The sequence below is a fragment of the Synchiropus splendidus genome, chromosome 11 (genome assembly GCF_027744825.2).
Source record: "Synchiropus splendidus isolate RoL2022-P1 chromosome 11, RoL_Sspl_1.0, whole genome shotgun sequence".
Taxonomy (NCBI): Eukaryota; Metazoa; Chordata; class Actinopteri; order Syngnathiformes; family Callionymidae; genus Synchiropus; species Synchiropus splendidus.
In genome coordinates this window covers 4,367,472-4,385,766 of record NC_071344.1, presented here as the reverse complement: position 1 = coordinate 4,385,766, position 18,295 = coordinate 4,367,472, and the positions used below count along the sequence as shown (strand labels likewise).

The following is an 18,295-nucleotide window of genomic DNA, read 5'->3' as shown; positions in this document are numbered from 1 at the left end:
AACTGAAATATTAATTGTGCCATAGAAACATTCGTTTATTTATTTTACTGTATTGTTTCATTTTTTAAAGCCCCATTTGAATATAGAAATATTTCATCAAATGCACTAAATGTGTCATATTACATTGTTTTCTTTATGTTCGTTAATTATGAGGATGAAGTAAATAACATTTGGATCTTTAAACTGTTGTGATACAAATGAAAAACATAAGTCACAAGGAAGAATTTGCATATTTAATTCGATGCTTTTGAAAATGCATTTTTTTTTTTTTTTTTTCATTTTTTGGTATAGAGTAATTACTGTGGCCTCATTTGCTCGCATCAAAAAAAAAACACTTAGTGATAGTATTGTGTTCTAAATAATCACGCATTGTTTCAGTCGTGGTGGGAATATGTGCATTTCTGAAGGTTGGCTTTGTTGCTTCAGTCGTTGTAATTTCGAATTTCGGACTCACTGGGCCGCTGTTGTACTATTTGTCGAGGCTGTGTGTTGTTTGGCTGCAGATATTTCGAGTCGTCACAAATCAGTTACTCTCAGACGTCGAGCACAGAGCAGCAATCGGACCGAAGCTCAAACTGGCGTCGTGATTCTTGTCCCTTTTTTCGGCTGGATTACCAAAATATTGGATTGTGCATTTGTTCTTTGTGGATTTGGACACCAATGGACGGATAAATATCCCCTTTGTGCTGCGGCTGCGGGGTCGGACGGAACAATGAAACGGCAAGTGCTGCTGCTGGTCCTCTCCATCCTCTGCTTCCATCCTGTCTTCGGGCAGGTCAGCTATTCTGTTCCGGAGGAAATGGCTAGAGGATCTTTGATCGGAAACATAGCTGAGGATTTGGCTTTGGATGTGAGGAGACTTAGAGCGGGTAAAGCGCGTATATACACGGGAGACAGCGCCCAGTACATCGAGCTCAATCGGGAGAGGGGGGTTCTCCTCATCAAAGAGAAGATGGACCGTGAATCTCTGTGCAGGCAGGACGCGCCGTGTGCCTTACATTTCCAGATCACTCTGGAGAATCCGTTAGAAATGTTTCCCGTTACTGTAGAAATCACGGATATCAACGATAATCCTCCGGTATTCCAGAAAAGCGAGAAGCGATTTGAAATAAGCGAGTCTGCCGTTATCGGGTCCAAATTCATGCTCGAGAAGGCGATCGACGCTGATATAGGTCTGAACGGTCTTCAGGGCTACAAACTGAAACCTAGTGACAGTTTTAACCTGAAACTACACAGTCAGTCAGACGGCAGTAAAAAGGTGGAAATGATCTTGCAGAAACCTCTGGACAGAGAGAAGCAGGAGCATCTGTCTTTAGTTTTAACAGCTGAGGATGGAGGAAATCCTCAGCTGACTGGCACCATGCAGATTCATGTTACTGTGCTGGATGCAAACGATAACGCTCCTGTCTTCAGCAAACCTGTTTATGAAGCAAAAATCACAGAGAACTCACCTGTGGGGACCTTAGTGACTAAAGTCAGTGCGACAGATGCAGACAAAGGCTCAAATGGTGACGTCATGTATGTCATAGGGGCTGACATGAGCTCGTATTCTAAATTATTTCACATCACCGGAGATGGCGACGTCACACTCAATGGTCCAATTGACTATGAAAAAGACAAAAAATATCACATTGATATAGAGGCGATTGATCAGGGCGGACTATCAGATTCATGTAAGTTGATCATTGATGTGATCGATGTGAACGACAACAGCCCAGCCATAAATATGATTTCAACAACCAGTGCAGTGCCCGAGGACTCAGACCTGAAAACTGTTATAGCCTTAATGAGCGTGAACGACCCTGACTCCGATGTGAACGGCAGAGTCCAGTGTGTTATACGTGAGAATATTCCATTTCAGATCAAAGGCACTTCTAATAACTATTACAGCGTCATGACAGACGGAGAGTTGGACAGAGAGAGTGCATCAGAGTACAACATCAGTGTGAGCTGCTCTGATGAGGGAGTGCCCTCCCTCTCCAGTAGCGTCACTCTCACCTTACAGATCTCTGACGTCAATGACAACCCTCCTGTCTTTGAGAGGAGCTCATATGAGGCCTACATTGTAGAGAACAACACACCAGGTCTCTCTATATTCACAGTCAGAGCCACAGACGCCGACTGGAACCAGAACGCTCGGGTCTCTTACATACTGGAGGACTCCTCTGTGAACGGAGTGTCCGTCTCCTCGTATGTGTCCGTCAGTGCTGATAGCGGAGTCGTCCATGCAGTGCGCTCTTTTGACTACGAGCAGATCAAGGACTTTGAGTTCCGGGTCAAAGCTCAGGATGGAGGCTCCCCTCCTCTCAGCAGCAACGTGACTGTGAAAATCCTGATCCAGGACCAGAACGACAACCCTCCTCAGGTTCTGTATCCGGTCCAGACTGGTGGCTCTCTGGTGGCTGAGATGGTGCCTCGCTCAGCAGACGTGGGCTATCTGGTCACTAAAGTGGTGGCTGTTGATGTGGACTCTGGACAGAACGCCTGGCTCTCCTATAAACTGCAGAGAGCCGCAGACAGGCCGCTGTTTGAAGTGGGCTTACAGAATGGAGAGATCAGAACCATCCGACAAGTCACCGATAAAGATGCTGTGAAACAAAGACTGAGCGTTACAGTGGAGGACAACGGACAGCCCTCTCGTTCAGCTACAGTCATTGTGAACGTGGCGGTGGCCGACAGCTTCCCAGAAGTCATGTCAGAGTTCACTGACTTTACACAGGACAAGGAGTACAACGACAACCTGACTTTTTACTTAGTGTTGGCTTTGGCTGTAGTTTCCTTCCTCTTCATCACGTGTCTAGTGGTGATTATCTCAGTCAAGATCTACAGATGGAGACAGTCTCGCGTCCTGTATCACTCCAATCTCCCTGTGATTCCATATTATCCACCACGTTACTCAGACACTCTGGGGACAGGGACTCTCCAGCATGTGTACAACTACGAGGTGTGCAGGACCACTGACTCCAGAAAGAGTGACTGTAAGTTCGGCAGAGCCGGTAGTCAGAATGTCCTGATCATGGACCCCAGTTCTACAGGGACGATGCAGCGCATGCAGAGTGAAAAGAGCATCCTGGATGAACCAGACTCTCCTCTAGAGGTTCGACTTGTTTTGATCCTCCTTTATAATATCTCTGTTTGCTCTTAAATCTTCATCTTTAAGCATTGAAGGCGTGTTTGACGCTTTCACAAGTTGGTTGATCTGTGTGATTGTCTCTCCTCTGGAGTTTTGATAGTTTAAATTCAATGGCAGCAAGTACTTTTTCAGCACCCTGGACAGTTCATTCACTCAGCAGCTCACAAAACACCCACACTATCGTGGTACACTCCTACTGCCAATTTTCCACATCAAAAATCTTCATTTCCATTTCCATATAAACATATTTTCATATCTGTTGCGGATTATGTTTACACTACATTGCAGTTATTGAGTTGTCATGAATGCCTGGTCAAATTAATACGTCCATTGTGATCACCTAATGTGAAAACTATGGCTCTTGCAAAAGTGTCCTTTATAACTGATTTTTTTTTCTGATGTATTGTTTGCGATACTTAAAAAATATATCCCACTGAACTTGCCCTCTCGCGGTGGTGCATGGCAACACACGCTTAGTTTATTCACTATATTGTACTCAGTGTGTAGTTTCAGCCTCTGAACTCATCGTGACGCTGTTGACCCTCGTGTTTTTTATATCGCTCACACACGCACATTTTTGGTCCTGTTAGAGGGAAGGAGGGAGCAGAGACATAAAGCTCCGTCGATGGTGGACAAAGACTATTTAACGCTGGCTACAACATTTGGAATATACCTGTCACCGACTTGTGGATATCACCACCTTTTGGATTGTGATTTCAGTCCTCTGCGTCGATTAAAAGGAGAGGATTGCATCTTTCTTTAATTCGGCGGATGTGTCGAGAGGAACAATGAGACGGCAAGTGCTGTTGTGTCTGATGGTTCTGTACAACACGTTTGTGCATGGGCAGGTGACTTATTCGATTCCTGAGGAAATGGCAAAAGGCTCAGTGGTCGGTAACATCGTGAAAGATCTGGGAGTAGATGTGAAACGCTTACTGGCTGGGAAAGCGCGCATCCACTCCGGAGATAGCGCCGAGTTCATCCTCCTCAATAAGGAGCGGGGTCTTCTTGTTATCAAGGAGAGAATAGATCGTGAAGCTATTTGTGGCGAGACCGCGCCGTGCGCGCTCCACTTCCAAATTGCTGTAGAAAATCCGATAGAAATATTCCAGGTGACCGTGGAAATCACGGATATCAATGACAACGATCCTGTTTTTGAAAAGGACGCGAGGAATTTTGAAATAAGCGAGTCTGCTATTGTCGGGTCTAAATTCATGCTGGAGAAGGCGCTCGACGCAGACATCGGGCAGAACGGTCTGCAGAGCTACACGCTTCATCCGAGCGATCATTTTAAACTAAAACTGCACAGTCAGTCTGATGGTCGTAAAAAGGTGGAAATGATTTTACAGAAGCCTCTAGACAGAGAGAAAGAAGAATCGTCCACGTTGCTGCTCACAGCTGTGGACGGGGGGGAGCCGCAGAGGTCCGGCACTATGCAGATCCACATCACAGTTTTAGACATAAACGACAACGCCCCTGTTTTTACGCAGACTATATATAAAGCCAACGTGAAAGAAAACTCGCCGCCGGGCACACTTATTACGAAAGTGAGTGCGTCTGATGCAGACAAAGGTTCGAACGGTGACGTAAGTTACGTGATTGGAAATAGCATGAGGGGCATCTCAAAATTATTCCGCATCACAGAAGAGGGTGAGTTCATCCTGTCAGGCCCGATTGATTATGAAAAGGCACAGAAATATGAGATAGATATTGAAGCTGTGGACAGAGGAGGCCTCTCGGATTCCAGCAAAGTAATAATAGATGTTGGCGACATTAACGACAACACACCGGTCATTAAAATGATTTCCACTTCAAATTCAGTGGGAGAGGATTTGCTCTCGAACACAGTGGTGGCTGTAATGAGCGTCACTGATCCAGATTCTGCAGAAAATGGAAAAATACACTGTACAATTGACCGGAATATACCATTTAATGTGATATCAACGTCCACTAATTTTTATAGTATAGTTACTGATCAACAACTGGACAGAGAGAGTGCGTCAGAGTACAACATCAGTGTGAGCTGCTCTGATGAAGGAGTGCCCTCCCTCTCCAGCAGCGTCACTCTCACCTTACAGATCTCTGACGTCAATGACAACCCTCCTGTCTTTGAGAGGAGCTCATATGAGGCCTACATTGTAGAGAACAACACACCAGGTCTCTCTATATTCACAGTCAGAGCCACAGACGCTGACTGGAACCAGAACGCTCGGGTCTCTTACATACTGGAGGACTCCTCTGTGAACGGAGTGTCCGTCTCCTCATATGTGTCCGTCAGTGCTGATAGTGGAGTCGTCCATGCAGTGCGCTCTTTTGACTACGAGCAGATCAAGGACTTTGAGTTCCGGGTCAAAGCTCAGGATGGAGGCTCCCCTCCTCTCAGCAGCAACGTGACTGTGAAAATCCTGATCCAGGACCAGAACGACAACCCTCCTCAGGTTCTGTATCCGGTCCAGACTGGTGGCTCTCTGGTGGCTGAGATGGTGCCTCGCTCAGCAGACGTGGGCTATCTGGTCACTAAAGTGGTGGCTGTTGATGTGGACTCTGGACAGAACGCCTGGCTCTCCTATAAACTGCAGAGAGCCACAGACAGGCCGCTGTTTGAAGTGGGCTTACAGAATGGAGAGATCAGAACCATCCGACAAGTCACCGATAAAGATGCTGTGAAACAAAGACTGAGCGTTACAGTGGAGGACAACGGACAGCCCTCTCGTTCAGCTACAGTCATTGTGAACGTGGCGGTGGCCGACAGCTTCCCAGAAGTCATGTCAGAGTTCACCGACTTTACACAGGACAAGGAGTACAACGACAACCTGACTTTTTACTTAGTGTTGGCTTTGGCTGTAGTTTCCTTCCTCTTCATCACGTGTCTAGTGGTGATTATCTCAGTCAAGATCTACAGATGGAGACAGTCTCGCGTCCTGTATCACTCCAATCTCCCTGTGATTCCATATTATCCACCACGTTACTCAGACACTCTGGGGACAGGGACTCTCCAGCATGTGTACAACTACGAGGTGTGCAGGACCACTGACTCCAGAAAGAGTGACTGTAAGTTCGGCAGAGCCGGTAGTCAGAACGTCCTGATCATGGACCCCAGTTCTACAGGGACGATGCAGCGCATGCAGAGTGACAAGAGCATCCTGGATGAACCAGACTCTCCTCTGGAGGTTAGACTTGTTTTTGACAATTGATCATAACATCTTTTAAAGTGTTTACAGTATCTGTTATCAGTCGTAGTCTTCCTATAATGCTTAAGTGTTCCAAGGAAGTTCCTCATGCAACAACCTGGCCTCGTGTTGGGGAATATCAGAACTAATCATTTCAGCACCATGGAGAGTTACGCAGGACTTTATTTTGTATGACTATTTTTTCTCACCTTGTACGTTGATCTAAATAATAATCACATTTTTAATCTTGCTAGGATATTTTAGATAGTATTAGTAGTTTCGATACGTCAGGGGTTTTTATTAATTTTGGTATTTATTTCATTTCTTCCACTTAATGCTGTGTCACTGCTCAGCAATGATTACTTTTCACGGAGCTTGTAATATTGAGGTTTGGACTCTTAGTGACGCTGTTGGCTCATGGTTGTGTGACAATTTACCGCAGACTCGTTGTTCCCCTCTCGATCCGTTCGTGTTCAGAGAGAAAGACACCGAGCGACGGTTCAGTCTGGATTACTCGCCCTTGAAGGACCGTTGTTGTTTGGCTCTGAATTCTGGGATTCACTTTCACTTGGATTTTGGACTAATTTGTGGGAATTCTTCACCTTAAACGGCGTTTGTTTGATTCCGTGATGATGGCGGACAGAACAATGAGAGGAGAGGCTCTGCTGATTTACTCGATGCTTTCTCTCAGCGTCGTGTTCGCTCAGGTCAGCTACTCCATTCCCGAGGAAATGACTAAGGGTTCGCTTGTTGGCAATATTGTGAAGGACTTTGGCTTGGATATTAAGAGACTGAAGTCCGGTAAGGCGCGTATATTTACCACCGACAGTCACGAATACATCGAGCTGAACCGGGAGAGGGGCGTCCTCCTCATCAGGGAGAGAATAGACAGAGAGGCGCTTTGTGGAGAGACGACGCCGTGCGCGATACATTTTCAGATCATTCTAGAGAACCCGATGGAGTTTTACGACGTAACAATCGAGATCACCGACGTCAATGATAACTCGCCACTTTTCAATAAAAATGAACTCAAATTTCGTATCAGCGAATCCGCCGTCAGAGGAGCTAAATTTATGTTAGAACGCGCCATTGATCATGATGTCGGTTCAAACGGTTTACAGACGTATAGACTGGAGCCCACTGATAATTTTGCAGTTAAAATGCAGGATCAGGCAGATGGGACCAAAGCTGTAGAGATGATTTTAGACAAGGCACTGGACAGGGAACATATTGAACAAATGTCTTTGGTTTTGACTGCACTTGACGGAGGTGAGCCGCAGATGAGCGGAACAATGCAGATTCTAATTACTGTTCTTGACGTAAATGACAATACTCCTGTATTTACTGAAGCCCTTTACAAGGCATCCCTGAATGAAGATGCTCCAGTGGGTACAGTTGTTGTGACGGTAACTGCAACAGACGCAGATCAAGGATCTAATGGCAAGATAACATATTCATTATCCAGTTTATCAGAACACGCAAGGGGAATATTTGAGGTGAATGAGGAGACTGGTGAAATAAGTCTCAAAGGAAAAGTAGACTATGAAAAAACTCGAACATTCAAATTTGATGTTGGTGCAAGTGATGATGGAGGATTAGTGGGGTCGTGCAAGGTCATTATTGAAGTCAATGATGTGAACGATAACAAACCAAACATCCATATAATGTCTAAATCAACCGTCATATCTGAAGATGCCAAACCAGGTACTGTGGTGACAATGATAAAAATACAGGATGCTGACTCCAGTGATAATGGTAAAGTTCAGTGCAGCATAGATGCTAATATTCCTTTTGAGATGAAGTCGACAAATAATGATTTTTACAGTTTAGTAACGGAGGGAGAGTTAGACAGAGAGAGTGCATCAGAGTACAACATCAGTGTGAGCTGCTCTGATGAGGGAGTGCCCTCCCTCTCCAGCAGCGTCACTGTCACCTTACAGATCTCTGACGTCAATGACAACCCTCCTGTCTTTGAGAGGAGCTCATATGAGGCCTACATTGTAGAGAACAACACACCAGGTCTCTCTATATTCACAGTCAGAGCCACAGACGCTGACTGGAACCAGAACGCTCGGGTCTCTTACATACTGGAGGACTCCTCTGTGAACGGAGTGTCCGTCTCCTCATATGTGTCCGTCAGTGCTGATAGTGGAGTCGTCCATGCTTTGCGCTCTTTTGACTACGAGCAGATCAAGGACTTTGAGTTCCGGGTCAAAGCTCAGGATGGAGGCTCCCCTCCTCTCAGCAGCAACGTGACTGTGAAAATCCTGATCCAGGACCAGAACGACAACCCTCCTCAGGTTCTGTATCCGGTCCAGACTGGTGGCTCTCTGGTGGCTGAGATGGTGCCTCGCTCAGCAGACGTGGGCTATCTGGTCACTAAAGTGGTGGCTGTTGATGTGGACTCTGGACAGAACGCCTGGCTCTCCTATAAACTGCAGAGAGCCACAGACAGGCCGCTGTTCGAAGTGGGCTTACAGAATGGAGAGATCAGAACCATCCGACAAGTCACCGATAAAGATGCTGTGAAACAAAGACTGAGCGTTACAGTGGAGGACAACGGACAGCCCTCTCGTTCAGCTACAGTCATTGTGAACGTGGCGGTGGCCGACAGCTTCCCAGAAGTCATGTCAGAGTTCACTGACTTTACACAGGACAAGGAGTACAACGACAACCTGACTTTTTACTTAGTGTTGGCTTTGGCTGTAGTTTCCTTCCTCTTCATCACGTGTCTAGTGGTGATTATCTCAGTCAAGATCTACAGATGGAGACAGTCTCGCGTCCTGTATCACTCCAATCTCCCTGTGATTCCATATTATCCACCACGTTACTCAGACACTCTGGGGACAGGGACTCTCCAGCATGTGTACAACTACGAGGTGTGCAGGACCACTGACTCCAGAAAGAGTGACTGTAAGTTCGGCAGAGCCGGTAGTCAGAACGTCCTGATCATGGACCCCAGTTCTACAGGGACGATGCAGCGCATGCAGAGTGACAAGAGCATCCTGGATGAACCAGACTCTCCTCTAGAGGTTAGACTTGTTTCTGATAATTGATCATGGAATATTTTAAATTGTTTACAGTATCTGTCATCAATCACACCCCACCTATAATGTTAAGGTGTTTCAGGGATGTTATAAGTTTAGTAACTTGGTCTCGTGTTGCTGAACCTCAGTGAATGTTAATTTCAGCACCATGGAAAGTTACGAAGACACTTTTTTTTCTAATACACTGTACATTTGTCGAAATAATCATTAAATTCAAACCAGGATATTTTATTATCGCAGTACCATTAATGGTGTTCTATACATCCTTTTTTCGTAATATTGGTATTCATTTTATTTATTTCATTTAACTGATTTCATTGCTCAGCAAAAATTACGTGCCACGCTCCTTGTAGTATTGAGGTTTGGACTCTTAGTGACGCTGTTGGCTCATGGTTGTGTGAGAATTTACCGCAGACTCGTTGTTCCCCTCACGATCCGTTCGTGTTCAGAGAGAAAGACACCGAGCGACGGTTCAGTCTGGATTACTCGCCCTGGCAGGACCGTTGTTGTTTGGCTCTAAATTCTGGGATTCACTTTCTCTTGGATATTTTTTGTGATTTGTGGGAATTGTTTACCTTTACGGCCCTTTTTTGATTCCGTGATGATGGCGGACAGAACAATGAGAGGAGAGGCTCTGCTGATTTACTCGATGCTTTCTCTCAGCGTCGTGTTCGCTCAGGTCAGCTACTCCATTCCCGAGGAAATGACTAAGGGTTCGCTTGTTGGCAATATTGTGAAGGACTTTGGCTTGGATATTAAGAGACTGAAGACCGGTAAGGCGCGTATATTTACCACCGACAGTCACGAATACATCGAGCTGAACCGGGAGAGGGGCGTCCTCCTCATCAGGGAGAGAATAGACAGAGAGGCGCTTTGTGGAGAGACGACGCCGTGCGCGATACATTTTCAGATCATTCTAGAGAACCCGATGGAGTTTTACAGCGTAACAGTCGAGATCACCGACGTCAATGACAACGCTCCTGTCTTTGAAAAGAGCAGCGTCACGTTTAAAATAAGCGAATCCGCCGTCAAGGGAGCAAAATTCAGTTTAGATCGCGCAGTTGATCACGATGTCGGTTCAAACGGTTTACAGACATACAAACTGGAACCGACCAATAATTTTGTTTTGAAGTTACGTGATCAAGCTGATGGGAAAAAATCGGTCGAGATGATCTTGGAGAAACCGCTCGACAGGGAAACTAAGGAACATGTTAAATTAATTCTGACCGCAGTAGATGGAGGAGAACCGCAGATGACGGGGACAATGACGATTTTAATTACTGTTCTGGACGTAAATGACAATGCTCCTGTGTTTTCAAAAGCTGTTTATAAGGCTTTGCTGAACGAGAATTCTCCGGAGGGCACAGTTGTTGAGAGAGTCAGTGCATCAGATGCAGATCAAGGATCAAATGGTGAAATATCATATTCAATATCGAGTATTGCGGATAATGCCCGAGGGCTTTTTGAAGTGAATTCAGAGACTGGTGAAATCAGTCTGAAAGGAAAAGTAGACTACGAAAAAACTCGAACATTCCAGATTGATATTCGTGCTAGTGATGACGGAGGTTTAGTTGATTCATGTAAAGTCATAATAGAAATAATAGATGTCAATGATAACAAACCAAACATTCACATCATGTCTCAGTCAACCGTCATATCTGAAGATGCCAAACCAGGTACTGTAGTGACGATGATAAAAATACAGGATGCTGACTCCGGTGATAATGGTAAAGTTCAGTGCAGCATAGATGCCAATATTCCTTTTGCAATGAAGTCGACAAATAATGATTTCTACACTTTAGTGACTGACAGTGAGTTGGACAGAGAGAGTGCGTCAGAGTACAACATCAGTGTGAGCTGCTCTGATGAGGGAGTGCCCTCCCTCTCCAGCAGCGTCACTCTCACCTTACAGATCTCTGACGTCAATGACAACCCTCCTGTCTTTGAGAGGAGCTCATATGAGGCCTACATTGTAGAGAACAACACACCAGGTCTCTCTATATTCACAGTCAGAGCCACAGACGCTGACTGGAACCAGAACGCTCGGGTCTCTTACATACTGGAGGACTCCTCTGTGAACGGAGTGTCCGTCTCCTCATATGTGTCCGTCAGTGCTGATAGTGGAGTCGTCCATGCAGTGCGCTCTTTTGACTACGAGCAGATCAAGGACTTTGAGTTCCGGGTCAAAGCTCAGGATGGAGGCTCCCCTCCTCTCAGCAGCAACGTGACTGTGAAAATCCTGATCCAGGACCAGAACGACAACCCTCCTCAGGTTCTGTATCCGGTCCAGACTGGTGGCTCTCTGGTGGCTGAGATGGTGCCTCGCTCAGCAGACGTGGGCTATCTGGTCACTAAAGTGGTGGCTGTTGATGTGGACTCTGGACAGAACGCCTGGCTCTCCTATAAACTGCAGAGAGCCACAGACAGGCCGCTGTTTGAAGTGGGCTTACAGAATGGAGAGATCAGAACCATCCGACAAGTCACCGATAAAGATGCTGTGAAACAAAGACTGAGCGTTACAGTGGAGGACAACGGACAGCCCTCTCGTTCAGCTACAGTCATTGTGAACGTGGCGGTGGCCGACAGCTTCCCAGAAGTCATGTCAGAGTTCACTGACTTTACACAGGACAAGGAGTACAACGACAACCTGACTTTTTACTTAGTGTTGGCTTTGGCTGTAGTTTCCTTCCTCTTCATCACGTGTCTGGTGGTGATTATCTCAGTCAAGATCTACAGATGGAGACAGTCTCGCGTCCTGTATCACTCCAATCTCCCTGTGATTCCATATTATCCACCACGTTACTCAGACACTCTGGGGACAGGGACTCTCCAGCATGTGTACAACTACGAGGTGTGCAGGACCACTGACTCCAGAAAGAGTGACTGTAAGTTCGGCAGAGCCGGTAGTCAGAACGTCCTGATCATGGACCCCAGTTCTACAGGGACGATGCAGCGCATGCAGAGTGACAAGAGCATCCTGGATGAACCAGACTCTCCTCTAGAGGTTAGACTTGTTTTTGATAATTGTACACAACATCTTTTAAAGGGTTTAGGGTATCTGTCATCAATAATATTTCTCCAATGATGCTTAAGTGTTCCAGGGAAGGTCCTTGTGCAATAACCTGGTCTCGTGTTGGTGAATCTCTGTAATTTTCATTTCAGCACCATGGAAAGTTACGCATGACTGTCTTTCGTATGATATTATTCTTTTTTTCTCACCTTGTACGTAGATCCAAATAATAATCACATTCCTAATCATGCTAGGATATTTTATTGTAGTATCATTAAATTACTTTTCGTATTTATTTCGTTTCTTTCACTTCATTCTATGTCACTGCTCAGCAATAATTACTTTTCACGGTGCTTGTAATATTTCCTTTCGGACTCTTAGTGACGCTGTTGGCTTGAATGAGAATTTCCCGCAGACTCGTTGTTCCCCTCTCGATCCGTTCGTGTTCAGAGAGAAAGACACCGAGCGACGGTTCAGTCTGGATTACTCGCCCTTGAAGGACCGTTGTTGTTTGGCTCTGAATTCTGGGATTCACTTTCACTTGGATTTTGGACTAATTTGTGGAAATTCTTCACCTTAAACGGCGTTTGTTTGATTCCGTGATGATGGCGGACAGAACAATGAGAGGAGAGGCTCTGCTGATTTACTCGATGCTTTCTCTCAGCGTCGTGTTCGCGCAGGTCAGCTACTCCATTCCCGAGGAAATGACTAAGGGCTCTCTTGTTGGCAATATTGTGAAGGACTTTGGCTTGGATATTAAGAGACTGAAGTCCGGTAAGGCGCGTATATTTACCACCGACAGTCACGAATACATCGAGCTGAACCGGGAGAGGGGCGTCCTCCTCATCAGGGAGAGAATAGACAGAGAGGCGCTTTGTGGAGAGACGACGCCGTGCGCGATACATTTTCAGATCATTCTAGAGAACCCGATGGAGTTTTACAGCGTAACAGTCGAGATCACCGACGTCAATGACAACGCTCCTGTCTTTGAAAAGAGTAGCGTCGCGTTTAAAATAAGCGAATCCGCCGTCAAGGGAGCAAAATTCAGTTTAGGTCGCGCAGTTGATCACGATGTCGGTTCAAACGGTTTACAGACATATATACTCGAACCGACAGATAATTTTGTTTTGAAATTACGTGATCAAGCTGATGGGAAAAAATCGGTCGAAATGATCTTGGAGAAACCGCTCGACAGGGAAACTAAGGAACATGTTAAATTAATTCTGACCGCAGTAGATGGAGGAGAACCGCAGATGACGGGGACAATGACGATTTTAATCACTGTTCTGGACGCAAATGACAATGCTCCTGTCTTTTCAAAAGCTGTTTATAAGGCTATGCTGAACGAGAATTCTCCGGAGGGCACAGTTGTTGAGAGAGTCAGTGCATCAGATGCAGATCAAGGATCAAATGGTGAAATATCGTATTCAATATTGAGTATAGCGGATAATGCCCGAGGGCTTTTTGAAGTGAATTCAGAGACTGGTGAAATCAGTCTGAAAGGAAAAGTAGACTACGAAAAAACTCGAACTTTCCAGATTGATATTCATGCTAGTGATGACGGAGGTTTAGTTGATTCATGTAAAGTCATAATAGAAATAATAGATGTCAATGATAACAAACCAAACATTCACATCATGTCTCAGTCAACCGTCATATCTGAAGATGCCAAACCAGGTACTGTAGTGACGATGATAAAAATACAGGATGCTGACTCCGGTGATAATGGTAAAGTTCAGTGCAGCATAGATGCCAATATTCCTTTTGAGATGAAGTCAACAAATAATGATTTCTACACTTTAGTGACTGACGGTGAGTTGGACAGAGAGAGTGCATCAGAGTACAACATCAGTGTGAGCTGCTCTGATGAGGGAGTGCCCTCCCTCTCCAGCAGCGTCACTCTCACCTTACAGATCTCTGACGTCAATGACAACCCTCCTGTCTTTGAGAGGAGCTCATATGAGGCCTACATTGTAGAGAACAACACACCAGGTCTCTCTATATTCACAGTCAGAGCCACAGACGCTGACTGGAACCAGAACGCTCGGGTCTCTTACATACTGGAGGACTCCTCTGTGAACGGAGTGTCCGTCTCCTCATATGTGTCCGTCAGTGCTGATAGTGGAGTCGTCCATGCAGTGCGCTCTTTTGACTACGAGCAGATCAAGGACTTTGAGTTCCGGGTCAAAGCTCAGGATGGAGGCTCCCCTCCTCTCAGCAGCAACGTGACTGTGAAAATCCTGATCCAGGACCAGAACGACAACCCTCCTCAGGTTCTGTATCCGGTCCAGACTGGTGGCTCTCTGGTGGCTGAGATGGTGCCTCGCTCAGCAGACGTGGGCTATCTGGTCACTAAAGTGGTGGCTGTTGATGTGGACTCTGGACAGAACGCCTGGCTCTCCTATAAACTGCAGAGAGCCACAGACAGGCCGCTGTTTGAAGTGGGCTTACAGAATGGAGAGATCAGAACCATCCGACAAGTCACCGATAAAGATGCTGTGAAACAAAGACTGAGCGTTACAGTGGAGGACAACGGACAGCCCTCTCGTTCAGCTACAGTCATTGTGAACGTGGCGGTGGCCGACAGCTTCCCAGAAGTCATGTCAGAGTTCACTGACTTTACACAGGACAAGGAGTACAACGACAACCTGACTTTTTACTTAGTGTTGGCTTTGGCTGTAGTTTCCTTCCTCTTCATCACGTGTCTGGTGGTGATTATCTCAGTCAAGATCTACAGATGGAGACAGTCTCGCGTCCTGTATCACTCCAATCTCCCTGTGATTCCATATTATCCACCACGTTACTCAGACACTCTGGGGACAGGGACTCTCCAGCATGTGTACAACTACGAGGTGTGCAGGACCACTGACTCCAGAAAGAGTGACTGTAAGTTCGGCAGAGCCGGTAGTCAGAACGTCCTGATCATGGACCCCAGTTCTACAGGGACGATGCAGCGCATGCAGAGTGAAAAGAGCATCCTGGATGAACCAGACTCTCCTCTGGAGGTTAGACTTTGTCATTCCCAATCATTTGCTTTGGTCACACAGGCTGGCTGCTGTTTTTCAGCACTTCGGACAGCGGCATATCTCTCTCACTCTCACCCGTCTTGCATACATTACTCTGAAACATTTCAGACGAAACATTTTGACGATCCTCATCATATTGCCATCATATTCCCAATTCATTGTATTTCATTTTTGTGCTTTTTTCATAATGATTATTTCCTTTATTTTTTTAACTTCTAATTTCGTCAGATATAGCTGATTATGACCTCTCTTTCACTTGTTTGTCATCATACTGCTTACCGTCTGCAATTTACTCTTCCAACTCTAAGTGACGCTGTTGGTCAATTTGAGGGATATGAAAACGTTTTTTTTTTGTGAGGAGGTGTCTTTCTTTCGACGCCGTAATTCTCTTCCCCGCAGTCATACAAAGACAACCCAGGAATGAACAGCCAACTTTGAGATCCATTGCCATACGGAGCCTGTTTTGTTTGTGCTATAATGGATGAACTATTTTCATTTTACCGGAAACTGATGTTTGTATGCGTCTGCATCGACGTTACTGTCGGTCAGGTCCGTTATTCTATACCGGAGGAGATGAGCGTCGGCACAAATGTCGGGAATATCATGCAGGATTTGGGCCTGGATGTTAAACGGCTGAAAAGCGGACAGGCGAGGGTTTTTACTGAGGACAACAGTGAGTACATCGGCCTGAATGTGGATAAAGGAACGCTTCTCATCAAAGAACGGTTAGATCGGGAGGAACGTTGCGGGCAAACGTCTCCCTGCTCTCTGCATTTCCAAATCATTCTGAATAATCCGATGGAGCTGCATCGCGTCGACGTGGAAATTCTTGATATCAATGATAACGTCCCGCTTTTCTCCAGGAGAGAAATGAATATTGAAATCAGCGAATTGGCGGTGAAAGGAGCTCGATTTTCCCTCGACAGCGCAGTAGATGCAGACGTCGGTTTAAATTCCCTGCAAACGTACACGCTCACTTCCACCGATCATTTTAAATTGAACATGTTGTCTCGTCCGGATGGCAGTAAATACGCTGAAATGGTTCTGGATCGACAGCTCGATCGCGAAGCTCAGGAGGAACACAGACTAATTTTGACGGCTTTTGATGGAGGAGACCCTCCCAAATCAAGCTCCATCAAAATAAACATCATTGTTCTCGACGCGAATGACAATGCGCCAGTGTTCAGCCAGTCGCTCTACAGAGTCACGGTTCCTGAAAATGCTCTTAAAGGAACAGCTGTTTTGACAGTCGATGCCACAGATGCTGATAAGGGCACGAACGGGCATATCATGTACGCGTTCTCCCAAAATATCCGCGACACATCGTCCGCATTCACGATAGACGCGCAAACAGGAGAAGTCACTGTCAATGGAGATATAAATTATGAGAAAATGAAACGTTATGAGCTCGACGTTGAGGCTACTGACAAAGGCGGGCTGAGGGACACATGTAAGGTTCTGATCGAGGTGGCAGACGTAAATGACAACGCCCCTGTCATCAGCATCATTTCCCTCTCCAACCCCATCCCAGAGAATTCTCCCCCGGACACTGTAATAGCCATGATCAATGTCAAAGATTTAGACGCCGGTAAAAACGGTCAAGTTAGATGTTCAATTAGCCCGGAATTACCTTTCAAAATCAAGTCCTCTTCGATTAATTTCTACACGTTGGTGTCCGAGGATGTACTGGACCGTGAAACGGTCCCGGAATATAACATCACCATCTCAGCAGTCGATGAAGGGTCTCCCCCATTTTCTGCAAACAAGACCATCCATTTAAAAATATCTGATGTGAATGATAATGCTCCAGTGTTTCCCAAAACCTTTTTCACTGCCTTCATCACTGAGAATAACTCACCCGGGACGTCCCTGCTGTCAGTCAGAGCCACAGACGCAGACTCAGGGAATAATGCACGCATTTCGTATTTCCTTGAGGACGATCAGTTGAACGGAATGTCAGCTTCTGTTTATTTTTCAGTCAATGCAGAGAGTGGGGAGATCATTTCTGCACGTTCCTTTGATTACGAGCAGACGAAAGAGTTCCACATACGTGTCAAAGCTCAGGATGGAGGCTCCCCTCCTCTCAGCAGCAACGTGACTGTGAAAATCCTGATCCAGGACCAGAACGACAACCCTCCTCAGGTTCTGTATCCGGTCCAGACTGGTGGCTCTCTGGTGGCTGAGATGGTGCCTCGCTCAGCAGACGTGGGCTATCTGGTCACTAAAGTGGTGGCTGTTGATGTGGACTCTGGACAGAACGCCTGGCTCTCCTATAAACTGCAGAGAGCCACAGACAGGCCGCTGTTTGAAGTGGGCTTACAGAATGGAGAGATCAGAACCATCCGACAAGTCACCGATAAAGATGCTGTGAAACAAAGACTGAGCGTTACAGTGGAGGACAACGGACAGCCCTCTCGTTCAGCCACAGTCATTGTGAACGTGGCGGTGGCCGACAGCTTCCCAGAAGTCATGTCAGAGTTCACTGACTTTACACAGGACAAGGAGTACAACGACAACCTGACTTTTTACTTAGTGCTGGCTTTGGCTGTAGTTTCCTTCCTCTTCATCACGTGTCTAGTGGTGATTATCTCAGTCAAGATCTACAGATGGAGACGGGAGCGCTTGTTTTTGAAGTCCGGTGGGAACCTTCCTGTGATTCCATATTATCCACCACTTTATGCAGATGTTGGTGGAACTGGCACGTTGAAACAGACATATAGTTATGACGCGTACAGCACGACTGACTCTCGGAAGAGTGACGTGAAGTATGGACGACCCTTCAGTCAGAGTACTTTGAGTGTCGATCACCACAGGACAGTCCCAAGACAAAAGTCTGAACCTGATTCCACGCTCACGGAGGTGAGATCCTGTCACCTTTACCTGCATATCCTTCTTCTTAAACAAACCAA

At 46.1% G+C, this 18,295-nt stretch overlaps 2 protein-coding genes across 46 annotated transcripts in view; both read left to right on the top strand.

Moving 5' to 3' along the window:
* LOC128766858 (protocadherin gamma-A11-like) overlaps window positions 1–18,295 on the top strand; it is a 215,218-nt gene that overhangs the window by 150,259 nt on the left and 46,664 nt on the right. For 2 of the 45 annotated variants that reach the window (XM_053878327.1, XM_053878326.1), the window contains exon 1: window positions 246–3,097. The exons of 35 other annotated variants lie outside the window; for them this stretch is intronic. In XM_053878327.1, coding sequence (XP_053734302.1) covers window positions 392–3,097 — 2,706 coding nt within the window. In that variant the 5' untranslated portion in view covers window positions 246–391. 8 more of the 45 variants (XM_053878365.1, XM_053878356.1, XM_053878360.1 and 5 more) reach the window with 4 other exon arrangements.
* LOC128766878 (protocadherin beta-16-like) lies at window positions 6,310–9,360 on the top strand. Its single transcript, XM_053878410.1, has one exon. The coding sequence runs from the start codon at window positions 6,933–6,935 to the stop codon at window positions 9,357–9,359; it is 2,427 nt and encodes an 808-aa protein (XP_053734385.1). The 5' UTR covers window positions 6,310–6,932; the 3' UTR covers window position 9,360.